Source organism: Triticum dicoccoides, chromosome 1A (assembly GCF_002162155.2).
Source record: "Triticum dicoccoides isolate Atlit2015 ecotype Zavitan chromosome 1A, WEW_v2.0, whole genome shotgun sequence".
NCBI lineage: Eukaryota > Viridiplantae > Streptophyta > Magnoliopsida > Poales > Poaceae > Triticum > Triticum dicoccoides.
The window spans coordinates 564,439,677-564,467,053 of record NC_041380.1 but is presented as its reverse complement, the minus strand read 5'-3'; the positions used below and the strand labels follow the sequence as shown (position 1 = coordinate 564,467,053).

At 39.6% G+C, this 27,377-nt stretch overlaps 1 protein-coding gene across 3 annotated transcripts; it reads left to right on the top strand.

Moving 5' to 3' along the window:
- The first annotated feature begins 289 nt into the window (after positions 1-289).
- LOC119290948 (disease resistance protein PIK6-NP-like) lies at positions 290-16,606 on the top strand. Of its 3 annotated transcripts, XM_037569647.1 has the most exons (10): positions 290-802; positions 914-1,004; positions 1,103-1,248; positions 1,334-1,487; positions 1,587-1,789; positions 1,918-2,615; positions 15,746-15,815; positions 15,900-15,983; positions 16,068-16,139; positions 16,238-16,606. In XM_037569647.1, exons 4-10 carry the CDS (start codon positions 1,457-1,459, stop codon positions 16,439-16,441), a joined length of 1,362 nt encoding a protein of 453 aa, XP_037425544.1. In that variant the 5' UTR covers positions 290-802; positions 914-1,004; positions 1,103-1,248; positions 1,334-1,456; the 3' UTR covers positions 16,442-16,606. The 3 variants fall into 3 exon arrangements, with proteins under 3 accessions (XP_037425544.1, XP_037425537.1, XP_037425529.1); XM_037569640.1 differs by having other exon boundaries at positions 290-1,004; positions 1,108-1,248; XM_037569632.1 differs by having other exon boundaries at positions 290-1,004.
- Positions 16,607-27,377: the final 10,771 nt, after the last annotated feature.

Below are 27,377 nucleotides of genomic sequence, written 5' to 3'. Positions count from 1 at the left end.
AGCGTTTAGATCACTAAATCTTAGTGATCTAAACGCTCTTATATTTCTTTACAGAGTGAGTACATATATCCCTGAGACACTGAAAAAAAACAGAATAGGATTGGTTATCTGAAATTTACTTTGAAGCCAGTCTGCAGTCCGCATTGCTGTATGTGCATCACAACCATTAGTCTGACTGAGTTATTATCTACTCCCTCCGTTCTTAAATATAAGTCTTTTTAGAGATTCCACTATGGACTACGTACGGAGCAAAATGAGTGAATCCACGCTCTAAAATATGTCTATATACATCCGTATGTGGTTTGTAGTGGAATCTCTAAAAAGACTTGCATTTAGGAACGGAGGGAGTATTATTGTTGTTCCAGACTTGAGATCCAGCCAGCTTGCATTTGATTGTGGAAGTCTTATTTACCTGCAGAGCGACCGAGCCAACTACAGTTCTTATTCACCTGGCATCGCAGCAGGTAATCTTATTTACCTACAGACTGTTCAACTATCGCTGTCTCCATTATCAGCTTAACATCTCACTCCTATAAGAAACAATCATCAGTGCTGAACTGGGTGATTAGTTGATCTCTGCTGATTGGTTCAGCACCTGCAGGCAACCCAAGAGAGTGTTATTTTAAGTCACTAACCACCCATAAAACGCAACAGATATGGAAGGACGACACCGCCATCCATGAAAAATAAGTGAGCACCTCCTGTGAAGAAACAATTTCGAGGCCAGCCACCTTAATAAGAGAACAAATGACCAATCCTTCAGTGCAGCATCATATTATATACTACTCGTGCAGTGCTACCGGTAGGTGTTGCTTTCTCTGTTAAAAATGTAACCAACTCATCAACCATAAAATAGACACAACTTGCCTCACTGCTCAGCCTTACTTGGTTGTCCTCTGTCCATCTGCACCAGCTAGTCTTGTTCCCTTTTCTTGGTGTGCTATCTCCGGCGACTCCGTTCTTCATCGCGGCTGAACAAGAAGTGGTTGTCGATTTCTGTCAAGGTTTGGCCTTTTCTCTTCTCTCCCTTGGGTTAAGCTTTTGATTGGAAGTGTGTGCTTTTTTGCTCTGAGCGAGTTCTTGATCTATTGTTGTTCCACAGTTCAGATCGAGCCAGCTTGCATTTTGTTGCCGAAATCTTGGGTGCGTTGTTGGCCGGGGGATCACGATCTGTGGTGCGCCGCTCTCCTGTCCCGCAGATTGACCGAGCCAACTACAGTTCTTATTATTTATCTCGCATCGTAGCAGGTAAATCTTTTGAGCTATTTGGTTGTCTCAGAGTCCAATAGCATGGTTCACTGATAGTAAGAACTCTAATTTTCACCTCTCTTAGCGATGGGCTAGTCGGCTGTGGGCATCCAGGAGCTGGTGGCCTTCGAGTGGGTGTGCCAGAACCAATTCACCTGCTCATCCTTGGTAAAAGAGTTGACTTTTGAAAGATGTAAACGACGAATACATGGAACAGGTCCAGACCGCTCAAATCAAAGGTAATGCCTTACAAAGTTACAAGAAATCAAGTTATGGTTGTGGCTGGTGTGGTTTAGTGTTTCTGTACTAAGCGATGCCAACGAAAATTAACATGGCAGATCGAGCGACTGTGATGGAGGCCGTGCTGAGCGCCTCCCGGGGAGCCGTGCAGATCCTGTTGGGGAAGCTTGGCAACGTCCTTGCCACCAAATATGCGCTTCTCGGCGGTGTTCGTGGGGAGATCCAGGAGCTCAAGGATGAGCTCGAGAGCATGACCTCGTGTCTCCGCGACCTCGCGGATGACGATGATCACAACGAACAAGTAATGCAAATGCTACTAGATGGATCTTTTTAATTGAACTTTTTGATAGCAAGGAAAACATGCCTCTTGTAATGAGATGAGACAAACACTGGCATGATTAACTGATGTGCTCATTCATGTATGTGCAGACCAGGATTTGGATGAAACAAGTGAGGGAGGTCGCGTTCGATGTGGAGGACTGTGTGGACAGGTTCTGGCATCACCTCAGCGAGAATCATGGAGACCGTCAAGGACTCCTGGAATACCTCCATAGGATGTTCAACATGGTGCGAACATTGAGGGTGCGGCACAAGATGGCTACCGATATCCAGGGCCTCAAATCTCGTGCCCAGAAAGTGAGTGATCGGAGGCTCAGGTACACGTGCACTCAGAAAGTGAGTGACGACCTGGCTGGACGATCGGGCAAAGCGCTTGATACTTCGTACAGCCACCTCGACAACCTGGACCGCTGGCTGCCAGCAATACATGGTGACGGGTCCGGGCTAGTCGGGATGGGCAACATGACTGATGCCGTGGTTAGCCTGCTGAACGAGCAACGCCAGGCGGCGGGGAGTCCCCGAGTGCTGTCCATAGTGGGGTTTGGTGGTCTCGGCAAGACCACCCTCGCGGCGACCGTCTACAACACCCCAGAGTTGGGCGGTATCCAGTGCCGTGCTTTCGTTCCAGTGTCCCAGACATACGACACCCGTTCTCTTCTTGAGTCCATGTTGAAGCAGCTTTCGGCTAAAGCTGACAATGATGAACATGAAGATCTCCTCAGGAACATTAGACGCTGGGACATAAGCAAACTAGTTGACAATATCAAACAACGTTTGAAGCAGAAGAGGTACGTAGTTAACCACTTTTATTACTATTATTTTTTAAGTAGTGTCTTCTTATGGCATATATTCCCTCTGTTTCAAAAAATATAAAGATGTTATAGTTTTGTCTTCCAGTGAAACTCCTTTCAATCTGACCAAGTTTAAAGTGGGGAGATTTATAGTTTTTCACCTACCCACAGTGCCAATTACAAGAATCTGTACTTACTTTATTTCAGTTCGCAGAAATTGAAGCTCCATTAGCATCTCTCTTCATCATCTTGTTCCTCCATTTCAACGAAGGTACCCATCTAGTGCTGGATTGGCCGAGGGAGCTTGTAGTTTCGGCTCGGAGCTCACTGTAGCTCCGCCTCGAGAAGAAAATAGGCTGAGTAGAGTTAGCTTGGTACGCTCGTTTATGCTTCATGCCAAGCCCGGACTCGATCCTGTCCGGCAGCTCGCAGCCCAATTTAGCCCATCTAAAAGAGATGGAGGAGGGGGATAAGAAAGACAGCTGAATTAAGGTTTTCCTACTCCGTGCGTATAAGGTGGCAGGAGCAACTAACTAAAGAGCGTTCGTTCCCAGCCTCCCCAAGGGTCACTTGAGGATGGGCTAAGAGCGCGCCACATGTCGTGCTCTGGGTGCTTCCTCCGGATTTTGTTTTTGAAAAATAGCAGTATGGCCAGCCTCCTACTCCTGAATTACCAAATAGGCCAGCTCACTTCCTAGTGCTCCGGTGCGTGATTGTTCAGTATCTTTTGATTTACACGCGGGAAAAGATGCCTCGCTGAACTAGCCATATCCATCGATTCTTTGGATGAGCTTAGCCTACTAGCCAGGCACGCATCAGGCGTGTCCAATGACTGTTGTTGCCACGGCACACATTATCCGTGGTCACGCAGGCACTAATAGGTCACACCCACTTCTGCACGCCAACGCCTGCACACCATTCTCTCCTCTCAGTGGCGGAGCGTAACGCCAGTTTCAAACTTAAAGCAAAATATGCATGAAGGCATGCGGCCCACAATCTCACACTTATCAGAACACAAATTGAAACAAAATATGCACCTTAATTAACATATACCTGGAATTGTGGACAAGTACTAGTGTCCAGTGCTCCACAGCCAAGACAGTAGAATACACTAGACTGACCAGAAGACGATAAAAAATATGACCAGTAACGTGCTTTGAGTTTTAAAAAAGAAATCTAAAAAATCTGAAATTTTTTAGGGTCCAATATGCTTACATGCGCAACGTGCGACCAAATTTTCGTGGTCTTTCGACACTCGAGGAGCTTGGCAAAAAAAGACAATATCTACGTCCGATGAACAGTAAATTCGAAAACAAAATCAGAAAAATTCAAAAAAAAATCTGAATTTTATTGGGGTCTAATATGATTACATGCTCAAGGTTCGACCAAAATTTGGTGGTGTTTCGAGACTAAAGGAGCTCGTGGCAAAAAAAAAACAATTTTTTGCTCACAAAAAATAGCCAAAATTTGTTTATTGTTGCTAGAGCCCGTCCTACGTCATTTCATGACAAAATGTTGGTCGCATCTTGCGCATGTAACCATATTGGAATTTTTTGATTTTCTGATATTGTTTGAATTTACTATTCATCGGACATATATTGTTGTTCTTTTTGTCACGAGCTCCTCGATTGTCGAAAGACCACGAAAATTTGGTCGCACCTTATGCATGTAAGCATATTGGACCCAAAATAAATTCAGTTTTTTTTGAAGATTTTTTTAAAAAAAACTCAAATTTACTGTTCATCGGGCGGTTTTGTGGCGGTCAAACCCGGTCAATGGGGTCAAAATCTGGTTTAGGACCAGACTTGTCCGGTTTTGAGACTTGAGGGACCAAATGCATACCAAAAAATCTTAAGGGACCAAATCTGTACTTTTTGGAAACTTGAGGGACCAAAAACATACTTTTCTCTAAAAAATATGACCAGTAACCACAAATATGCTCTTCAGGCTTCTTAGCTTTCAAAAAATCAACTGTTACTTTAGTGCATTGTTTTCGTGCTTTGTTAAGGAAAATTGGTTGTTGCCTATAACACTTGTGCGATCTTGATTTGGTAGGAAGTTACTTCAGGAGTACGTAGAAAGCAGTTGAGCTGCAGTTAAGTAGTTTCTGAAAGACCGATCAACGTGCTTTCATCGTCAGTAGTTTCTGCAAATTCCATCAGAGCCTTTTTAGTTCAACCAATTGAACTAAAATTTCAAAAGCGACATCACTGCTGAAATTTTAATTCATTTGACTGAACTAGGGAAGACTGGTAACCTGATGACACTGAACATGTTATCAAGGTTCTGAAAGTCCCCTGAGAATTCCGGAACAAACAGAACACAGAATTTGTTATCTGAAATTTATATCTTGTAAGCCAACTAATAGCACTTCGACCTGAACATCTGTAGCGATCCACGCCTGGCACACACGGTTCAGTTTGTTTTGGTCTTTTGAATTGGAGCCAATGGCACATGCGGCAACTCATCAGTGGTCGGAGGCCGCAAACACTGAACATCCACAGTAGTTTTCTGTGCGCTCATCAACCAGTTACGGAATATGAAATTTAGTTCAGAATTTGATACTCCCACCGAACCAAAATAAATGTCGTGGTTTTAGCTCAAATTTGAACTAAAACTAGCACGCTTATTTTGGATCAGAGGGAGTACATGATACTGCTTGTGCCGAACAAGTCGGCTAGCCAAGGCAACCACCTAAGCCATGGTGTTCAACGGTCATCCATGGAGGCCTCTCTTATTCAGTTTGTAGAAGTAGACCCACCAGAGAATGAGAGCGGCTAAACATGAAGCCCATGCCCATCCCACGTCGGTATGAAGATCGGCCGACGCCCTTTCATCGTAAGGGTAAGGGGTGGCAAACTGTGCTGTGCAATTCCATCTGACCCTTTTTAGTTGAACCAAATGAACCGAGTTTTTAAAAGCCACTCTACTTCTGAAAATTTAGTTCATTTGGCTGAACTAGGGAGGACTGGTAATCTGAAACAGCAAACTGCACTCTGTACATATATAGAGAATCTGAAAGCCCCTGAGACGTCCCGGAACAAACGGAGCAGGGTTGTTGGTTATCTGAAGTTTACTCTTAAGCCAACTAAGCTCTCTGCAGTCTGCATATGCTGTCTGTCCGAACGCTAAAAGTTTCTATCAGATACTTTTTGCATCTAGTAGAAAGCATATATTTGTGGTACAAAGAAGTGAAAAAAAAAACAATTTGCTGCTCGATTACATGCTCATAGAACGTAATAACCATATAATAAGAGGAAGACTTTTGAATGCCAGCTCATCCAATCTAGCTGTCCACACCAGGCACACCGATCTTTACCGCTTCGGTTCAGTTTGTTTTGGTGTTTTGGACGGTTAAATGGAGCCAACGGCACACGTGACAACTCATCAGTGGCCGAATGCCAGCTCAAGTAGTTTTCTGTATGCTCATCGATCAGTTACTGAATATGAAATTCAGTTCAGAATTTGAGGACCCTGGCACTCTTCGGATGCGCTGCCTACCACCCGACCTAGCGGCTGCTTTTGATTTTTTTACAGCGCGTATTCTATAAGAACAAATAACACATTTATATATAAAGACATTTCTGATAAAAAACGAAACTTTTCTTGGAAAAAATGTGAATAACTTAGAAATGTCGAGTATTTCTTGGAAAGCAAATAATTTATAAATCTCCAAACTTTTTTGAAAAAATTGAACAATTTTGAAAATTTTGTAGAATTCTCGGGATTCCTTAAATTTCTTAAAAAAAGGTGAACTGTTTATAAAAATACAAATACATCTAAAATTTAATTTTTTTATAAAAAAACAAAAAGGTTTGAAAAACATGATTATTAAAAATAACACAAACTTTTTTTAAACTTTTGACCAAAATTTGGAAAAAGAAAATATTTTTCTGGATGTGTGAACTTTTTTGGATGCAGGAACATTTTTCACATACATTTTTTTTTTAATTTGTGATTTTTTTTCACAATAGGACTATTTTTTTAACTTCTAATATTTTTAAAGCACGACAATTTTTTATATTCCTGAACATATTTTGAAACGACCAAAATATGTAAATACGAGCATTTTTTGAAATTTGAACGGAATTTTAATAGCACGGATATTTTTTGAAAACGTGGACAATTTTGTCAAATTGCAAACTGATTTAGAAATTCCCAACAAGCGCCTGACGGGAGCGATGCCGTCGCCTAGTTGGTCCGAGGCCTAAACGTTTTTTTCCTTCTATTTTTTTATTCTTCTCTTTTTCCGTTAATTCATTTTTCTCCCTTTTGAACTTTATAATTATTTTTGAAATCTAGTCAAAAAAATTTGAAATACTGTTTGTAATACCAAATACTCCCTCCGTCCAGAAATACTTGTCATAGAAATGGATACAAATGGGTGTATCTAGAACAAAAATACATCTAGATACATTCATTCCTTGGACAAGTATTTCCGGACGGAGGGAGTAACAGTTTTAACAAATGTTTTAAATTATGGTTCTAAATTCTTTTTTCATAATTAAAATTTTCCATGAGCTTATATAACCAATTCAAGGCACTATGCCAAGTTTTTTGAATTTTCCACAATTTCTACATTTTCTAAAGTTTTCTCGGCGAAAAATGGCCGATAAATGGCTGGACATGAGGCAGCTTGCATATTGTGTCGGAAATCCTTAAAACCTGGCATGGATGCCTATCATGGGAATGCCTGCCTGCTAGCAAAAGTTGAGATCATTTCATGCATGTACAAAAATAGACCATGTTCAACGGAGGTGTTTGCGAATGCTAGAAGAGTCCGTTTGAAAGCGGGGTTTTTCCGGCATCCATCAAATGATCCCAAATTTTCCTTGAGTTTATATGAAAAATTCAAGGTACCATGCCAAGTAGTTTGAGTTTTCGATAATTTTCGCATTTTCTGGAGTTTTCTCGATGAAAAATAGGAGATAAATGGCCGAACATGACACAACTTGCATACGTGTCGAAAATATTTCAAATCTGGCATGAATATCTATCATAGGCATGCCCACCCAAAACTTGGGGTCACTTTAAGAATGTCCAAAACTAGACCATGTTCAGCGGACGGTGTACGGGAAGCCAGACTGCTTTGTGTGAGTGCACATTATTTCTCGACATCTTTGAAATGGCTCCAATTTTTTTTTCCTGTCCTTGTATGACTAATTTGAGGCACCATGAGAAGTTGATTTGGTTTTTGACATTTTTTGTATTTTCTGGTGTTTTCTCGATGAAAAATGGCCAGACGTGACGCATCTTGCGTACTGTGCCGGAAATCCTTCAAACTTGGCACCCATATTTTGGAAAAAATAGGGTCATTTCATTTATGTCCAAAAATAGATCATGTTCAACATAGGGTGTCCGAGTAGCCCAGGTCCGTATGAGAGCATGTTTTTTTCGGCATCGTCAAATGAACCCATTTTTTTCCATGAGCTTATATGACCAATTCAAGGCACTATACCAAGTTGTTTGAGTTTTTGAAAATTCTTGAACTTTCTAGAGTTTTCTTGGTGAATAATGGCTGATAAATGACCAAGCGTGACTCAACCCGGCAATCCGACCCATGGGTGGTCGCGCCCATGGGCACCCGACCCGAATGGGTAGGGTACGGGCCGTCATCTTCACCCATGGGTAAGCCCGATGGGTAACCCGATTAGTCGAGGGTAGGGTATAAGCATAAGATCTTGCCCGTGGGTCACCCAATGGGTCGCCCGATTACCTGACATGTGGGCCCTTCGGTGCACAAAATACACTAACCCCTAGCATCCAACAGCCATCTATGCTGAAAAAACACTAATAATAAGCACCACACCACGACCACAAAGATCACATCCATCAATATGAAAGTCCCTCTCCCCCCGCTCAAGGCCTTTGCTCAATTACTTGTTTGGCCCAAGGCCTCATGCATCTAAAGATCCGCTCCTCAAGTCCATATATTGTGTTAAAATTTCGGCCCAACTTGCAATATGCAGCCCATGCAGCTAAAGGCTGGTGCTCAGGCATAGGAACAGACTTGTTTAGTCCCAGCTCGCGTCGAGAACAAGAAGGAACCAGCTTGCTAGCTACTCCCTCTATCCCAAAATATAAGAACATTTTTAACATTACACTAGTATCAAAAACGTTCTTATATTACGGGACGGAGGGAGTATATAAAAAGGTGTGACCTTTCCATCTCTTCCTCACAGGTCGTAGCTGCCAGATAGGCACACGTACGACAAGACATGTACTATTTTTGAAGTATAAAAATAAAAGTAAAAATTTATTTCAAACCCGATGGGCGCCCTAATGGGCCGGGTCACCCATCGGGTTCGGGCATGGGTCTGCTTGTATACCCATGGGTAGGGTCGTGGGCAAAGGGTTAGACCCATTTACTTATCGGGCATGGGTCTGGTAGAGGTCGACCCGGTGAAATCCGACCCGACTGCCAGGTTGAAGCGTGACACAACTTGCATGCGGTGTTGGAAAACATTCAAACCTGCATGGATGCCTGCCATGGACATGCCCACCTACTGGCAAAAGTTGGGGTCATTTCATTTATGCCCAAAATTAGACCATGTTTTACGTTGGTTGTCCGGAAGGTCAGAAGGGTCCGTATCCATAGTCCAGAAAAACCATCAGTTGAGAGGAGTGTGCCACACTAGGGCAGACTGGTCCATTCGTGAGCATGTAATTTCCCTAATTAGAATGCTTCTGTTATTTGCAATTTTCGTCATTATCAATCAACATGAATATTTTATATGTCCTCACCATTTTCTTGAAATTTTTCAAGAATTTTGGATGCTTCTTTCATTTATAATTTCCGTCATTATCAATCAACATGAACTTTTTTTTTGCAACCAATCTTTTTTTAAATTTGTGAAAAAAATCACGAATTTGAAAACAGGAAAAAAGAAAAGCAAAATTTTTAAAATAAAACCATAATATAACAGAACAAAACGCACTTTAAAAAAACGCAAACACAACTGGTAAGAAAATTCACAAACTTACATTTGCCACATAGGCCAAAAAGAAAAGTGTTCAAGTTGTATTAAAAAAATTGTTCAAAATGTTAGTTCTTAAGTTTGCACGCTCCTCACATCTCTTTGAAATTGTTCAAATTTTTTTCCTAAAATGTTCAACATTTTTAACTAACATATTTCTTTAAAATTTTCAAATTGTTCATGCTTTAAGAAAATGTTTTTCAAGTTTTTTAAAAAATGTTTATTATTTTTAGAAAAATGATATTTTCAAAATGTGTTCAAGTTGTTCACAAAATTGTTGGATTTTCAAACATTATTTGATTATTAAAAATTTATTCAGAATTTCCGGCAAATGTTCGAAAAAATTGGAAATGTGTCTGGATTCTATGTTGGTGTTACCTATGTCCGGGATTTCTAGGCTAGAGGAACTCCACTTTTGTAAGGCCGGTTGCTATTCCCTAATTGGAAATAGCTAGTCTGTTAAACGATGAAAATTAATTTCAAGCTGTTAAGAGAAAGTTGCGCTCTGATTGGGCCATGGCCCATGCACCATGCAACCAATATATGCGTGTGGTGTAGTTCTGGTCTATGTTGGGTGATGACTTGGTTATGGAAGTTCTGAATGCGATCAATTCCCGGATTATGCCACAAGGGTGGAATGACACTACTATTGTCATGATCCCAAAAGTAAATTCCCCGGAGAAAGTTACTCAATTCATACCGATCAGTTTATGCAATGTGGTATACAAGGTAATTTCTAAGATGATAGTTGCGAGACTCAGGGTGTTACTCCCAGAGATCATTAGCCCTACCCAGAGTGCCTTTGTTCCTGGTCGACTCATTACGGATAATGTGCTAATAGCTTACTAGAGTTTACATGCAATAAAACAAAAAAAGGTGGGCAAAGATGGTTGGTGTGCGATGAAACTTGATATGCATAAAGCCTATGACAGAGTTGAGTGGGTTTTCCTGGAAGCAATGTTGTTGAAGCCGGGATTCCATGAGGATTGGGTTAAGATGATAATGTTGTGTGTGTCTTCTGTTGAATATAAGGTGAGATATAACTCAGTGGAGACGGAATATTTCAAACCCTCCAGAGGTCTTCAACAAGGTGACCCACTCTCCCCGTATCTGTTTCTCCTATGTACGGAGGGTTTGACAGCCCTACTTTCTCATGCGGAACAGAGTGGAGACTTAATGGGGGTCAAGGTCTGTAGAGATGCACCTGCGGTAACAAATCTACTCTTTGCTGATGATTCATTAATTTTGATGAAAGCTAATATTCAGAATTCAATGTGCTTGAGATCAATTCTGGATTTATATTGTGCTGCGTCCGGGCAACTTGTTAGTGTTGACAAATCAAGTATCTTTTTTAGCCCCAGCACCGAGGTAAATATGAAGGCTCGGATTTGCTCTTGTCTGAAAATCATGACCGAGGCCTTAAATGACAAGTATCTGGGACTGCCTGCTACTCTTGGACTTGATAAAAATGACAGTTTTCAATATCTAATAGATCTGTTAATTATCAAGCTTACGGGGTGGAAGGAGAAGTGTCTCTCTTCAGGAAGGAAAGAAGTTCTTATTAAGTCTGTTGCTTAAGCAATACCAACTTATGCGATGTCGGTCTTTCAAATTCCTAAGAAAATTTGTAAAGGAATCACAAATGTGATATCTCGTTTTTGGTGGGGTGATGACACAACTCATAAGAGGATGCACTAGTTTGCATGGTGGAAGATGTGTATTCCCAAGAAAGAAGGGGGTATGGGCTTCAGAGATATTCACTGCTTTAATCTTGCACTTCTGGCAAAACAGACATGGCGCCTTATTGACAACCCGGACTCTTTGTGTGCGTTGATCCTTAAGGCGAAATATTTTCCTGATGGAGATCTCTTGAATGCAACTTTAAAAAAGAAGGCTTCATATACATGGCGGAGTATTATGGCTGGAGTTGATACGCTCAGACGTGGGTATATTTGGAGAGTTGGTGATGGTGAGAAAATTAGCATATGGGATGATCCCTGGATACCTCATAGCCCAACAAGAAAGGTGATTTCACCAAGGGGCAACAATCTTCTTTCTAGAGTTTCTGACCTCATTGATCCGGTGACAGGGAGTTGGGATGAGCAGCTGGTTAACCAAACGTTCTGGCAAGTGGATGTTCGAAGGATTTTGGCCATTCCACTAGCATTACATGAGATGACAGATTTCCTGGCATGGAACATGACAAAGTCAGGGACTTTCACGGTGCGATCTTCATACCATACAGAATGGGAATTTCAATTTGGGCACAAGCTGGAATCAACGGCTGGAGCTTCAAACCCATCTTATACATGGGACTCGGTATGGACACTAGTCGAAAAAGGGTCAAACGTGAAGCACATTAGTGCCAGTTTGAATTTGAGCCGGCACTAATGGTACCATTAGTGTCGGTTCGAATGACTATGCATTAATGCCGGTTCGTGTTGAACCTTTAGTACCGGTTCGTGCCACGAACCGGTACTAAAGGGGTGATGGCAGGCTGGCGTCAGGCTGGGGCCCCACGATCATCTTTAGTACCGGTTCCTGGCACAAACCGGTACTAAAGGGCTAACCTTTAGTACCGGTTTGTGCCACGAACCGGTACTAAAGGGGTCTGACCTATAGTACCGGTTTGTGACACAAACCGGCACTATAGGGCAATTTTCAAACTCTACCCCCCCCGTGTGTCGCCATTTCAGTTCTGAAAAGATCAAAAGAAAATGATAAAAACTTCAAAAAATAAAATCCTTCGAGAGGTAGTTATATTACTACATCTACTAGTTAGGAAAATTTGAAAACTTAAATTTGGACATGTTTTGCAAAAAGTGTAGGGAAAATGTAAAACGGCTATAACTTTTGCATACGATGTCTGAAAAAACGTATAATATATCAAAAAATTCAGCACGAAAATCCGCATCCGATGGAGACCGCCTACATCCTGTTTGCAATTTTTTAGAATCCTCAAATTCCAAAAGGAAAAAAAGATATGGTCAAATTTAAGTTTTTTTAAATTTTTTTGTTAAATCTGGTCAAACTACTTATTGAAGAAGTATTAATGTTACTACATAATTATTCAAGAATATTAGTGTTACTAAATAATTATTTCAACTTTTTGAATTTTGGTCAAATCTGGTCAAACTGTGGTCAAACTTATTCAAGAAATATTAGTGTTACTAAATAATTACTGTTTTTTAGAATAATAGTTTCAAACTCAAACAGTGAAATGTGTGACTTCATGCTCAAGCTAAACTCCTGAGGGTTAATAGGATTGGCATCTTACTATTGTCAGGAAAACAACAAGTGCAGACTTGAAAACGAAGGAGAATAGAACCCGAAAGTTAAGCATGCTCGGGCTGGAGTAGTGAGAGGGATGGGTGACCGGTCGGGAAGTTAGATGATTTGGAATGAGTGATCCACACTTGAGCAGTTAAGAGAGGTGATTAGAGACTAAATCACCAAATAATTCATTAAAAAAATCAAAAAAAATTCCAAAATTTTCAAAAAAAATCAAAAAAAAACCTTTAGTGCCGGTTGGTAACACCAACCGGTACTAAAGGTCCCCCATACCAGGGCGCGAGCTCACGCCACGTGGTGGCACTTTAGCGCCGGTTCGTGCCGAACCGGTACTAAAGGGGGGGGGGCTTTAGTGCCCACCAATTAGTGCCGGTTATGGAACTGGCACTAAAGGCCCTTACGAACCAGTTTTAAAGCTCCGTTTTCTACTAGTGGGAACTTAGTCTGCCCAGCAAAGATAAAAATATTTATGTGGCGCGCGCTCCAGAGTGCTATTCCCTGTCGATCTATCCTGGCTAATAAGCACTTGAAAATAAATCCGAGTTGCCTAGCCTGTAACCAGGGGCCTGATGACATAAGACATATGTTGTTCGAATGCAAATTGGCAATGGACATGTGGAAGATGCTCGGTCTTGAGCTTGTTATCAAACAGGCACTGAAAGTTGACGAGGCAGGTGAGCTTGTGTTGGCACATCTTCTGTGCCTTCCAGAACAACAAATCCAAGTGTTGGGCTTGCCGAAGTTCAGAGAAACGATGGCAACGCCGGCTTGGTATTTGTGGTATGAAAGGCGAAAATTGACACATGACGAAGAAACTCAAAGTGCATATCAAATCAATATGTCAGTGAGAGGCTTAGTAGCAAATTATACCATCTCTTACAGCCCAAAGGCTCACGCCCGTTCAGATGCTTGGTTGAAACCAAAGTATGGTTACGTGAAATTAAATGTTGACGCGGGATTTGATAGTGACACACTCGCAACAACATTTGGAGCAGTTATCCGAGACCATAGGGGGAAATTTATAGCGGCTGCTAATGAAAAGATGGACCTTTGCTTCGACTCGTTCACAGCAGAAGCAATTGCAGTGAGGTTTGGTTTGAATCTTGCTAATACTGTCGGATGTAGTAAGATTGAAGTGAATTCGGATAGCGTGGAGGTGGTGAATGCGTTGAGCCAAGGCTACTCTTCTTCAGTCGCTTCATCCATTATAGACGACTGTTATTTCATGTCATTAGGTTTTTCCCATGTCATTTATGATCATTGTAATAGGGAACGTAATCGAGTAGCTCATGAACTAGCAAGGTTAGCTAGGTTTTCTTCTCCGAGTGTTTGGATGGATAACGCCCCTAATGAGGTTATCCCTTTACTTGTAAACGATGCTACTTTACTTATGAATGAATAAAGGAGAAGAAGTTTATCATAAAAAAGGAGCGTTGATGATGGATGCGAGGAGGTTTGACAATTAATTTACGGTAGTTAAAACCATTCAATCCTGCTCACTAATTGGGCAAATTCAAAACAAAAAATCGGCCTTGATGTGCCTTGGTTTTGGCAATACTGTGGGCAGGCACAATAAATCCTGACAACATAATTCTTAAGTTTGTACGCTTCAAATTTTTCACAGACACTAATCATCTCAGGCTGGCCACGGTGGTGGTATCTTAGTCGGTATCATGCACTCGGGAATAGTAAACATGCTGATGTGGCGGAGAATTAAAAAAAAGAGAGGGGGTTAGAGTAATCTACATGTTAAATGCTATGCTATTTTGTGTCATTCATTACAATGAATATGATCATCTATAATACTACTCTATAATACTATGCATTATAAAGGTAGTATCATATGGGAGGTGGATTAGGAGCACTCGGCGACGCACACCTACGAAATCTCTGCCGACCGACTGCTGTCTCGTGATTCGAGCCAAAAAGGTGGAAACAATTACATTGCGTTAATACGGCACCGGCCGCGTATGACGAAATAGTGTATACATGTTCTGAGACATTTATGATATTTCCACGTGGCATCCATGGTACAGAACATTTATGCGGTGGTAATTAAATGAACGACCTCCACCTACCTAGCGAGACTTGTCATAGCTTGGAACAACACCATTGCCAGATCTGGAGAACTGCCCCCGATAGGCTGCTCGTAATGTTTCTATTCCAATTAAGATTTCCTTAGAAGAAGAGAATTCTTGATAGTTAAAAATCTAGCGAATCTGCACAACCGGCCAACTCTGTAGAATGAATTTTAATAAAATTTAAAAAATGTGATCGGGACGGATTGTACTAAACATTATATATTGTAGTCATACCGTTGAATTTGATTTGCATTTAGACGCCTAGAATTGTTTCTTCGCCAGACATTTTTTACTAGTACAATATGTAGTGATATAATGTTAGGAAAACAAAACAGGTATTTATCACTTGTTCGAAAAAATAAATTAGTTGTGAATTTAGACTATATATTTATGAATAACCCAATGAAAAAAAATAAGATTTTCTTGCTGCATAACACATATACATTAGAATAACAATTTTTTGATATGCAGGTACCTCCTAGTGAGTGAGTGCATAACAAGCTGAAAATGTCATAACTGTTAATATGGGCCGTAGTCCTTTATACCACGACCAAAAAACTGCTTTAGACTGGTTGGCGGGTCCCGGCCCACGTCAAGGGAGCGGGCCAGTTGCCCGCAATTAATACGCCCACTGGAAGATTCAAAATTCAAAAACTACGGCAGAACATGCCACCTTCTGTTGGTCTCCGTTCTATATATACATCCATTGCCCGTGCTTGAGGCAGATAACCAAAACGCACAAGTGTCATACAGTTAGATCATTGTATTACAAGTGTAGGTCGATCAACTTCCTCTGCGAAGCAAGAATGGCTAAGAGGATGAGGTCGGTTGAAGTGATCCATGAAGAGGTTAGTGAAGTTAGATTTTGTTGGTATCGACAGGTAGCATTGTAATTTTTTCCTTGCATTTACGAATTAACTTGTCCGGCGCAGCCGAAAGAGGACATCTTCCTGATGTCAACAGTGATAGCTAAGCTTGATGCCGGAGAAAATGTTGATGAGGACGTCTCGGGAGAGGTGTGAGAAGGTTCTTTCTGTTATTTATATTCATTACATATCTAGGATGTATTATCTAATAAAAACTATATGCAAACATCTTAGGAATCAGTGTGTTTTGATGGGATAAAAAAGTTTATTCATTACACGATCGAACATACTTCAGTGAAAGCACAGGTACAGAATTCCAATCCGTTTTGTTTAATGATTTTATTATTTTGATTCTCATTTTCTTTAAATGAGGTTGTACTAAAAACAATGTAAACGTTTTTTAGGAACCATTGTGTTTCGAGATCGAAGAAGGATACGACGAGACCGATCCATATGTGTCAACTTTGTTTGATGAAATTTGGTACGTGGAAGACGATCATGACTGCTGTTCGAGGGTTTCTTCTAAATACCAAGCTGAGAAGGATTACTTTAGTGATGATGGAGATGAGGTTGACAGCTTGGCGTGCAAAAGGAGAAAAATTGTCTAGGCAGGACGTACTCACTATCGTTTGAGCTAGTTTTATGTAAAAGCACGTGCCCATGGTATGATGGATCTATTTATGAGAATAAAAACTTGCATTTCAATTCTTAGGTGTGTTTAGATTAATTATTACATCTATGATGTAGTTTGATAAATGTTACTATTTCACTGATTTGAGTGATCGTTAATTATTTTTTTAAACCCTTCATAACATGCAATAATATTGTAATGAGCATTATGGAAAGGAATCTTGTAAATTAAAAAGATTTCTTAAAAGATCCTATCGTTCGGACAAAACTAAATTCTCCTTGTACGATGGTAACGGGGCGTTTCAAAAATTTAAAGGGGAGACTTGGGGTCATCGCATATGGATAGAGAATGCAATGGATATAAATGTTGTGCATTGAAATAGCAAGCGTGTAGGCAGTAGCCTGTTTTGTCACTCGAAAAGTCTTCTGCCATACCAAAAAACAGCCGGCCGAACTAAATGCTGAATATTTTTTAATATTTTGAAAGAGTTTTTCGACAAATATAAAACGTAAAAATTAAAAATCCTAAATTCAATGTGACTGGGGACAGGTGGCCAGCATTCAATTCAGCTTTCATTGCATTGGCACAGTCGGAGGAAAACAGTAATATATGTATGCAAACAAACCACCAGGAATGGAATGTGTCATGAAGTTTCTGACGCCTCTTATTGCAACAACCTACTAGTAAAGCATCTGTGTTTCCCCGTGCATTGTTCTTTTGTCGGCAGAGGTTGGTTCTCACATGGTTGAGAAATTCAGATCCAGAGCAAATCTCTCGAAGGAAGCGGCAACAAGGTTAGTTCTTCTAAATATGAACTTGTATGAACCTCTCATGCTTTTCTAGTTGCTGTTTGAGATGTTTTCGTCTGAATTTGTTCCTCTAGATATTTGACATTTTAAATTTGCAAAAACAGATAAAGGGCAATATCTTGCAGTATGTCGAACGTATCGAGCAGTGGCTGGGGCCTAGGGGACGTCTCCTTGATGGGTGTTCGTGGCCGAAGTCTAGTTCTAAGTAGTTTCTCACCAAAGGATATCACTCTTAGTATCGAGGGGTGGTGTGAGAACAAGAAAGCTCTAATAAGGTCCATAGGTCTAGGTGGTATTCTTACCATGCATGATATGCAGACCTTCAATCGAGACTTCACTCAGTGGATGTATCAAAGAGTAGATACTAATGAACGTTGTCTTAGAGTTGGAACGAAAGTAATTGTGGCTACAAACGAGATCCAGGTATCAAGGGTGCTAGGAACTAGATATGGTGGATCTGTCACGATTAGCAGAGAGGATGGGAGCCCTAGTCTTCAACTAGTACAATACACAAGGAGTTTGTTGTGTATAGAGAAGGATGGTTTGGAAAATACAAAAGAGGTAACTGTGGCTGAGTTGATCGAGGTGCTATGTAGACGGTGCAGCATTCCTATGTTGACTGCAGAAGAGATGATGACAAAGGTTGCCTTTGTTATGCTGTGCACCGCTGTTTTTTTCTGCCCCAGGGAGAGCCGGACATCGATCCCTCTAGATGCATACAAAATGGTGAATGATCCTTATGTTCTGCACAAACTTAACTGGGGGAGTACATAGTTGCTGAAATATTTGACGGTGCGAAGAAGGTTCATCATTCTGTTAGAACTGGCAAGAAAAGATTCCACGTATATGGATGCATCATATTCCTGCAGGTGATTCCATCGTACATCTACCATCTTGTATATCTTTCTTTGCATCCTCACATCGATGCTTATTTAACAATCTGGTTGCAAACTTGTCGCTGCAGATATTTTATTTTGATACGGTGGACACTGGTTTTTTGCGTGTTGACCAACTCTCGAGACCAAGGATTTCTTACTACAAGGGTGCATGCCTAAAGGCACTAAAGGCACTAATTGAGGAGGATACAATCGTAACGAACGGCAGAAGGTTATACGGTGCCATGCAGGCAAGTGAAAAATATTGAAAAAAATGCATTATAATTATAATTTTTATATTATATATAGTTAATTAAATAGTAATGCAGGCTAAGAATTACAACAACTTAAATGATCGGATTCAATGCCACGTGGAGTATACAATATTGCAGGCAAGTTACGTTCGCTTTCCCATTTGCTTTACATGAAATAAACCTTTATATGTTATAATTATATATTTTTGCACGAAAAAAAATCACAGTCCAAAACATGGAGCTCTGAGAGGATCGAAGAATATCGAAAAAGCATGGATGATGAAACGAGAGATTTCTACAATACCGGTGCATCGTTAGGTGCCGTCACTTTGGAGGGAGTTGCTGACCACGAGGCTTTAATGATACAGAAGGCTGCTAAGCACAGATTAGAGCTGGTGGCCTACCTGAAATCCCACGGGTACAATGATCACATTGAAAAATTGCAGTCTAATTTTGATCAAATGTCGTCCATGATATCAGGTAATTGATTGTTAATTGTGCTTATTTTATAATATGAAAATTTTGATTGTGTTCATGAAAAAAACATTATGATGAAATAATTTTGGTTAATATTCTAATAAGTGATATTAAAATTGTTACTTGGAAACAGGTTCGCGTTTTACTATGGGAAATTATTTAGACTCGGCGCAAGACGATGTACTTGCAAACGATGACAATGGAGAATCAGGTGTGAAACCAAAAACAGAACACAATGTAACACTTTTTTTATGTCTTAAGAACGTTAAAAAAAATTAATATATAGGACGTAGTGAGTGAGTCAATGTGATAGGGCGATTATAATTTTAATTTTATTATCTTTCAGTAATTTATTTAAAGCAATTACATTAATGTTGCTACTGCTGCATCCCTAACAATGAATACAATTCGTAGCTGATCGACATGGTGGCGTTAGGCATACACCAAGTATCTTATCACAAGCGCATCTTGTTGGGCAGAGTGTTAAGACATCTAAACTGTCACCAAAAAATATAAAAGGGAGAGGTCATCTTATAAGATATGGGTCAAGCTCAGGTAATTTGCACAGAAAGAAATAAATACCGTTTATTAATTATATTATATTACTAAGATATCGTTGCAAATAACAAATATACAAATGCAGGTTTTGCCGTGCCCGACCTTAACAATCCAAATTGCGAGAATAAAAAATGTTTATTACTGGAGTCAACTACGGAAGCTCAAATATGTACAAACAGAATGGATTTATTGAACAGTGAGGGCAATTCAGAAGAAGATATTGTTTACAGACCGGACCCTACTAGTAAGTTTGATCTTGGATCTATAAAAATAATACAGGAAAATATTTTTGAAATCAGCATTTGTTTTAGGGAAATGGCGTAACAAATTATTATTTAAGTTTTTTTAATGTCGTGATAATAAAATAAATTTAAACAAATATGTTATCATTAGTGTCATAGCACATTCTATTGTAGCACGTAAATATTTGCGAATCGATGAACAAATCTCAATTTGATGAATGCATATTAATTATTAATTAATTGAGAATTATGTAGTGGTTATAAACATAATAAACAAAAAACATAACATAAATGTAGGCCAAACAATGTAGTTGGAATTGTCAAATATCTACATGTGGTCGGATTGCATGTGCCGTTGTTGTGGTTCATTTGTGTCTCGCAATATAATTTTTTTTTGCTATATGTTATATTTGATTCATGGAATGTAATGATGTACTTAAAACAATCCATAATTAATTCATAGTTGTATACAAATAGATATTCCTTAAAGAGGACAAATGTGTTTCTTTTAGGGAAAAGGCCACGTGTTGTTTCTTCAGATTCAGATGAAGACAGTGATGAATTCGATATTGAACTAGTGAAGAAAAAAACAATAAATCTGAAATGTGGTACATCTCCTTTCGACATGGGTCTGAAATTTCCAACATTTGGAAGCGGTGGCGAGGAGTTAGGTTACCAGAATTTAATAGATTGTTCTCGTACAATAAAGTCAAGGTTAGTCAATGATTTTAAGTACTGGTAAATTTCCATTTATAATTAATGTACAATTACAATGGCTAATTAAGGGTAATAAACAGGGTATGGGTCCAGCTAGAAAATCCTACCGAGATGAAGCTAGATGGCAATGCAATATTTGAATTATTGAATCCTGGTGGTAGGATGAATTATGGATTTGATCTATTCTGCCGGATGAGCAGGGAGAATGAGTCGAAATGGTGTTCACCAGTTGATAAGAGCCGTTGGAGACACTATCTTCATCCAATGTTTGCGGTGGGATAGAAATTAAACTAATATGTACTATTATATTGAAATTAAGAATATTGAATCAAAGTAATTTATAATTTTGGTTAATAGGGGTTGATTCTGCACACGACCAGCTCGTGGTTGAGGAAGGCAATAAACGACTTGTTTGTCGGTGAGCACATTGGCTACGACGTGGAGTCATGCAAAATGGTGAGTTACAATTTAAAAAATTTATTGGTATGCAGTTTAGAAAATGTAATTTGACTAATTCAAATAAGATCACGTTTTGAACAGCTGATTGCTCCGTACCAGGAGAATGACAAGAGTTGGGTATTGTATATATTTGACCGTTTTGGCAAGAAGCTTCATGTTTTAGATCCAGTAAGGTCTTGCTTAGGGCCTATATCTGTTGAGGAACATCATTTAGCTAGATGTTCGGTACTTATTAACGGATTGGCGATGTGCTTCAAGACTTATTTTGAAGGGATTGAAATCGACATGAATGGGTGGGAGTACATCTTCCATCCAAATTTGAATGCGATGGCAACTATGTGAGTACATTTCAACATATATATTGTATATAATTTTTGTGGTGCACTATATGACGAGTTTCGATGGCTATGTTGTTTGTGAGAAGATTAATGAGGTATGTTAAGAAAATTTTAATGTATGGAAAATTCGTTATGATTTTATAATATCGCTTCACTCTTAAAAATATTAATTTCCATTTGTTATTTGTCGGCCTCTTACAAATATTAGTTTCCATTTTTTAATTTGTGATTTTGCAGATGGATTTGCACCTAATAAAGAGGAACCTTCTACAGCTGGTTTGCAGGATGGAAGCAAGCATGGTCAAAGCACCAGACTGTATCATCGGGTTTTGAGACATATTTATCGGTAGATTATGTAATAAATAAACAATGTACGAAGGAAACTATATGTAATGCGTTAAGTATTTGTAATCGTTAAACAATATTATTCTATTTTTGAAAAGTATATTTGTCATCGTTAAGTTGCATTCCATGAACAACCATGGGAAGTCTCTTGACCGTCCGCATGCATTGGGAAAGAAAATCCTCTTTTGGTTTGACCATGGTTGTGCTTGGTCATGTGGTGCAGCCTTATGGAGTTCGATGACACGCGTGGTGCAGGTTGACAGCTGGGTATCATACGACGGGTCATGTATACAGGGGTGCAGCGACCCCTCGGGTGCGACGCGACCCGCTTGAGATGCACATGGCACATACGTGATGGGTGCGGGTGCACGGTGAATAATGTGTGCCAGACGTGACAGTATGCGTGTGATGTACGCGTACTTGGCTGCAGTAGAGACCATCATTTGCATGCAAAACAGTAGAATGGAATAAAAGAACTATCAGATGGCGTGTAACAGTGTTTATTCTAGCAATGTAGGATGTACTACTGGCGTGCTGTAGCCTCTGCATGGCTACACCATCGAAGGATTAAGTGTTGCTCTGTCCCGCAATTGCGAGGCGACGTTTTGGCAGGGAGAAAACTTTGCACATGAAATTGATTGCATCTGTACTACATTACCAATCCGATGGATAAAGGCAGCTGGTGTAGACTTGAAGACGATAGCCGGTGAGACTAGGAGGAGCTTATCTCTTCAGGAAGAACCGGAGCGCCGGGAGCGAGTGCTACTCATCCGGTTGCTTCGTATCGTCTTTGAAGGTAATTTTACTTAAAAATCTTGATTAAACCTCGGCCCCTGTCTTCTATTCTTCGATTGATTTCTGTTGGTTGGTTTCCTTTCAAAATATGTTAGGGATACAATGCAAAACTTGCTTAGAGGAGGCCATGGGTATGTTGGACCTGAAGGGGGGCAGTATAGGTCGGGTTCAAGCAGTCAGGCTTCGTGGATTAGCCGCAAGATAAAAAATGATCTGATTGGAGAGCATAATGATGCTGTTACTGTCGATGGTTGCATAGTTAGGAGCAATTTCGCGCCTAACAAAGTTGCTTTGGCTTTGGAAAAATGGGGGGAAGAGCAGAAGCAAGTAGTTCGTGCCATTGGCCTTGGAGGAATATTGAAGCTAGGAAAAACTGGGAAGAACTTTATCTCCTTCACTCATTCTCTGCTGGAAAGAATCGATCCGAGCGACAGTAGTATGAGGCTTTCAGGCGGTGTGAAGTCAATCTTGGGTGAGATTGAGATTTGTTCTTATATGGATTTAAGAAAAGGAGGTCTTACTCTTCAGAGGCAAGGAGGACGGCCAAGCGGTCAGCAGTGCGTGAGGGCTAGGTTACTACTGGGCATGGAGCCGATGGAAGCTGAGCTAACTGTCGGAGATCTAGTTAAGAAACTCCAAGAGTCGGTTGACTCGCCAATGAGTGCACGGCAGAGGCTGAAAACAGAGTTGGGGAGTGCTATGCTTGCTGTTGCTGCAGTGTTTGGACCAGGGGATGGTCGAAACCACGTCCCAACCGATGCTTACCAGATAGTTGACGATCCATCGAAGATTTATCATTGGAACTACAGTAGATATGCTTTGGAGGAGATAATAAGAGGTGCCATGAGCCTGGCAAAGGCGAAAATGAACGGATACAAATCTATTTGTCTCTATGGTTGTCCAACCATCCTGCAGGTACGATGATCAATGGCACTGATGTAATGTCTTTAGTACATTATTTTGTTTCATCTTGAACCGATTTATGCTTAATGGCAATATGATTGCGGTTCACTAATAAGTTGCTGTTACAGATACACTACTTCATCTTTGTGGATACAGGGTTTTTGACCCTAGACACGTCCCAATTAGCTCATGTTAATCTATACTCCTCATCAGCTGTGCGAGCTTTCATAGAGGCAGATACCTTAGTCGAAGCTGGGGAGATGAAGTTTGGAGTATTGAAGGTAAGCAGATAATTATTGTTTCTATGCAATAATTTTCCAAATTCTATTTAGTACAACACCATATATATTTAATTACTATGGATGCAGGCCAAAGTATCTCAATCAGCCATACCATCGGGGGCGGTTGTATTCACTCTGAGGTGTGGAGTTTTAAAAAGATTGCGAATTGTATTGATTATATATGTTATCTCAAACTGTTAATTTGATTGTAAGATATTTGTGTGGCCAGGCTCTTCTGTATATTAAAGATCTGTTTAGGACTTCTAAGGAGAAGGCAGACTCAACTAGTGATGAGTTCACTCAGGTTATTTCCAAGGTTGATTCAAATGATGTGGATACAATAAGGAGTCTGATAGAACAGCATGAAATGGCACAATGTATCTATAGGCTAAAAGATTGGAAAACTATGGATGGCGTAATAGGAAAAGCCTTACAGGGTAATGAGAATGTTGGCTGTAAATTAATTTTTTGTTTATTTTTATTTACCCCAAGCAAATGACTGTGCATGCTGCATAATGTAGGGAAATGTGCAGGGATGCCAAAGTTGAAAACTCGATTACTAGAAGGTAAAATATATAGTTTAGGATGATTTGTACGCATTTCGGATACAATTTATGACTTGTTGAATCTGTGTGTAGGTGTGGTTCTTGATAGCGAAAACCCAAAGGTGGTTAATCAATATAATCAAGGTGGGGCAAGTGTTATAGGTGAGGCACATTCGAGCATTGACAAATTTGGCATAGCTGAACTTTCTTTATATGGTAACCTATATGAGCTAGAGTGGGTAGGGTGATAGCTGATTTTACTCATCTTGTACTTCACAGGATCCGTGTGTGTTCATGAGGACCATGATGTGAAAACGGTAGCAGAGGTACTGGCTGGAATGAAAACAGGTGTGTTTTTTGAGCTAAGCACATGATGTACACTTTCTTCAGGATGCCCATTTATAGATGTGTGTACTGACTTGCAGGCTTGCTTGTGCCCGGCTGGAGCGGCGCTAGTGCCAGGAGGCAAGGTACAGGGGAGAGTACAGTAGCAGTAAATTCAACAGAACATTCAGTCTTGCCACATGATGAAAGTTCAGTTATCGGAAATTCAGGGATGCATGGTAAGAGTGCATTTTCCTGTAATGATGTAGAACAAACCTTGATATGCACTTGTTGGGCTTAATTAATTTGTATTGCACAATAATAACTGCAGTTGTTAGCACTAGGACGAATATTATTGGAGGTACACATGCTGGTCGCTATGAGACGGCGCAACCAGGTTAATCCTTTTAACTAGGACGAATATTTTGTATGAAAATAAAAATAATAGCTTGAAAATGCATGAATATGAAATGTATTTAGTTTCTAGTTAAAAGGATTAATTTATTTAACAATTTAGAGAAATATATCATGTTTATTTTCATACAATGTCGCATTGAAAATGTATGTGATGCTTGTTGAAAAGAATGCTAACACATTTCAAACAATGCTCTAGTGTTGAAATTCTATGCCAGGAGGCCAGCGAAAAAAATAGAAATTTTTTTGGTTGGTGAAAGAACCAATGAACGATGTACCGTTGTGAGTGAAACTGTTAAGATCGACGAAATGTGCAATGTACTTGCGCTTGAGGCTGTCAAGGTTAAGAGTTTGGGTGGGTTAACAAATAAATAAGTAAATATGATATAGCTGTTATGTTTGATATAATTTTTAACCTAATTGTAGTTGTGCCTTTTTTACAAATATTTATGAAATCAGATGTTGGATTACCTGCGGCAAGCGTTACAGCTGGTGAGCAGCTACATCCTTCAGGTGGAATCATGTTAGATGATGATCCACATAGTGTCAAGCAGAAGTCGATATCTCAAATAAATCGACTAATTGAAGGTTAGATGGATCATATTTCCTCTATGGCGAACAAAATTACATGTATGTTTTGTTGTAATCCTGTGTGAATGTTTTTACAGTATGTAAGCGTCAAAGGGTTGCTGGAAAGTCTGCTATAGCAGGATCTGTAGCTTATATAATCAGAACTAATGATGTACTGAAGTCGTGTAACGATGCGCTGCGGAAATCAAAAGGAATGGAACTAAAGAGGTTAGTAAGTCAACTTCCGTAAAATTCTCAATACGTAAACAAGTGAAAATAATTTGACAGTGCCAAACGTTCTTATGATAGGTGTTGGATTAATCACCCATTCCCAAACGAACTAAAGATTTCTGGAGCTGAAATTAAAGCAATGATGAAACCAAGAGCAGAAGTTAATACTAGAAAATTTGAGATTTTTAGAAGGCTGGTATATTCTAAGGATAAAAAGCTTTATGCTCCTAGTTCATTGTTAAGGCTGCGGAGAGTTCTTCATCTCAGCTTTGCGGTGAGAAAAAACAATCTAGAACATAATTCTGAAATTGCAGTACGCCTTATGGAGTTATGTCATCATGTGGCACCTAAAATTTCGCAGGGGAAAGTGCTGGCTGGTGAACCTTTCAAGAATGATGTTGATATAACGGCTAGCTTGGTCGTTATGAACGGAAAGTTTGATTTGAGGACTTGCAGGATGGTAAGAGTGTTAGAAAAAAATCCCATGGAATTTGTTATTTTCTTATTACTTCACATATTAAGATCTGAAAACCGCAGGTTATGGCTCCGCACTTCACTGTAGAAGGGTACTACATTCTGTATGTACTAAATATGGCCAGCAGGGTGTGCCATGTGTTTGATCCTTCACACGCATGGCAATTAGAGACAACTTTGGAGAAAAGGCATTTCCAAGCTTATATGGTATTGTTGAAGGGAATGTCCTCATTGATAAATTCTGTATACCCTGGATTTCATCTGGATGTATCAAAATGGACAATTAAATGTCATGGTGGGTCGACTAAAGACCGTGTGAAGAGGTAAGCAGGAGAAATATTATGTTTGTCATTATTGTTTGTCCTTACATGGTGAAGTGCATTACCAAAACTTCGAATGTGGTGGCAGGGGTGATAGTGCATTCGTTGTTCTGCAAATCATGTTGAGCTTTAATGGTGAACAAAAAAAAGGGAATTTTCCAATCCGTGAGTGAACAAATTACTTATAATATTATTTGGGAGTTTGGTAATGTTTTGTTGTGTTTGGAATCGATTGTTGATGCTTATTGTTTGCACCGCAGAACTGTGTGGCGCTATTCAAGCTTCATGTGCTGCAATGATTAGGGAGAATGGAGGGCAACAGATCATGGTTCCCAAGTACAATCATGCCATGAAAAAATGTTCATGTGTTAACAACTTTATTGGGTAGAACGGTACATTCCAATGGTATTGTTAATCCCCGCGTAGTACGTATTTTATAAGACAATGTCGAACGATCTGTATGTTTTTAAGTGGATGACTGTTATTAAGTACTTGCTATGTATTCGGTTCTATTTAGGTTGTCAAGTACTATGGATATGATGTTGAAGGAATCATCATCAGTGGGTAGAATGCTTATTTGTTTTGCTACATATAGCTTTGCTACATATAGAATATTTGTGTTTCAATTTTTTTAGGGAAATAGGAATTGTTAGGTTGGAAATATTTGTTATGAATATACAGGGAAAACTTGAGTAGAAAACTAGTTAAATAAATCAACAGTGCAGGATTGAATAGATAATTATAGATTTTTCCGTTGTATATTAGATTGTTATGATTGAAAAAATAATGTATAATATGTTGTATACAGTTACATAATAAGAATGGAAAATAAAGAATGGACATCTGTATAAATTGTTTAACAATGTTTTAAAGCCTATGATGGAACTTGTAATTATACAGAGTTATGTGCTTGGTTAACTATTCCATGTATATATTTTTTCGAAATAAAAGAATGATTTTTTTTACATGCATGTAGTTTTAT

Bases quoted from the DNA above. Each gene is read 5' to 3' on its own strand.
- LOC119290948 (XM_037569647.1), top strand. From the start codon at position 1,457: ATGGAACAGGTCCAGACCGCTCAAATCAAAG. The intron at 1,488-1,586 runs GTAATGCCTTAC...TTAACATGGCAG, and splicing joins CCAGACCGCTCAAATCAAAG to ATCGAGCGACTGTGATGGAG. The intron at 16,140-16,237 runs GTACAGAATTCC...AACGTTTTTTAG, and splicing joins ATACTTCAGTGAAAGCACAG to GAACCATTGTGTTTCGAGAT.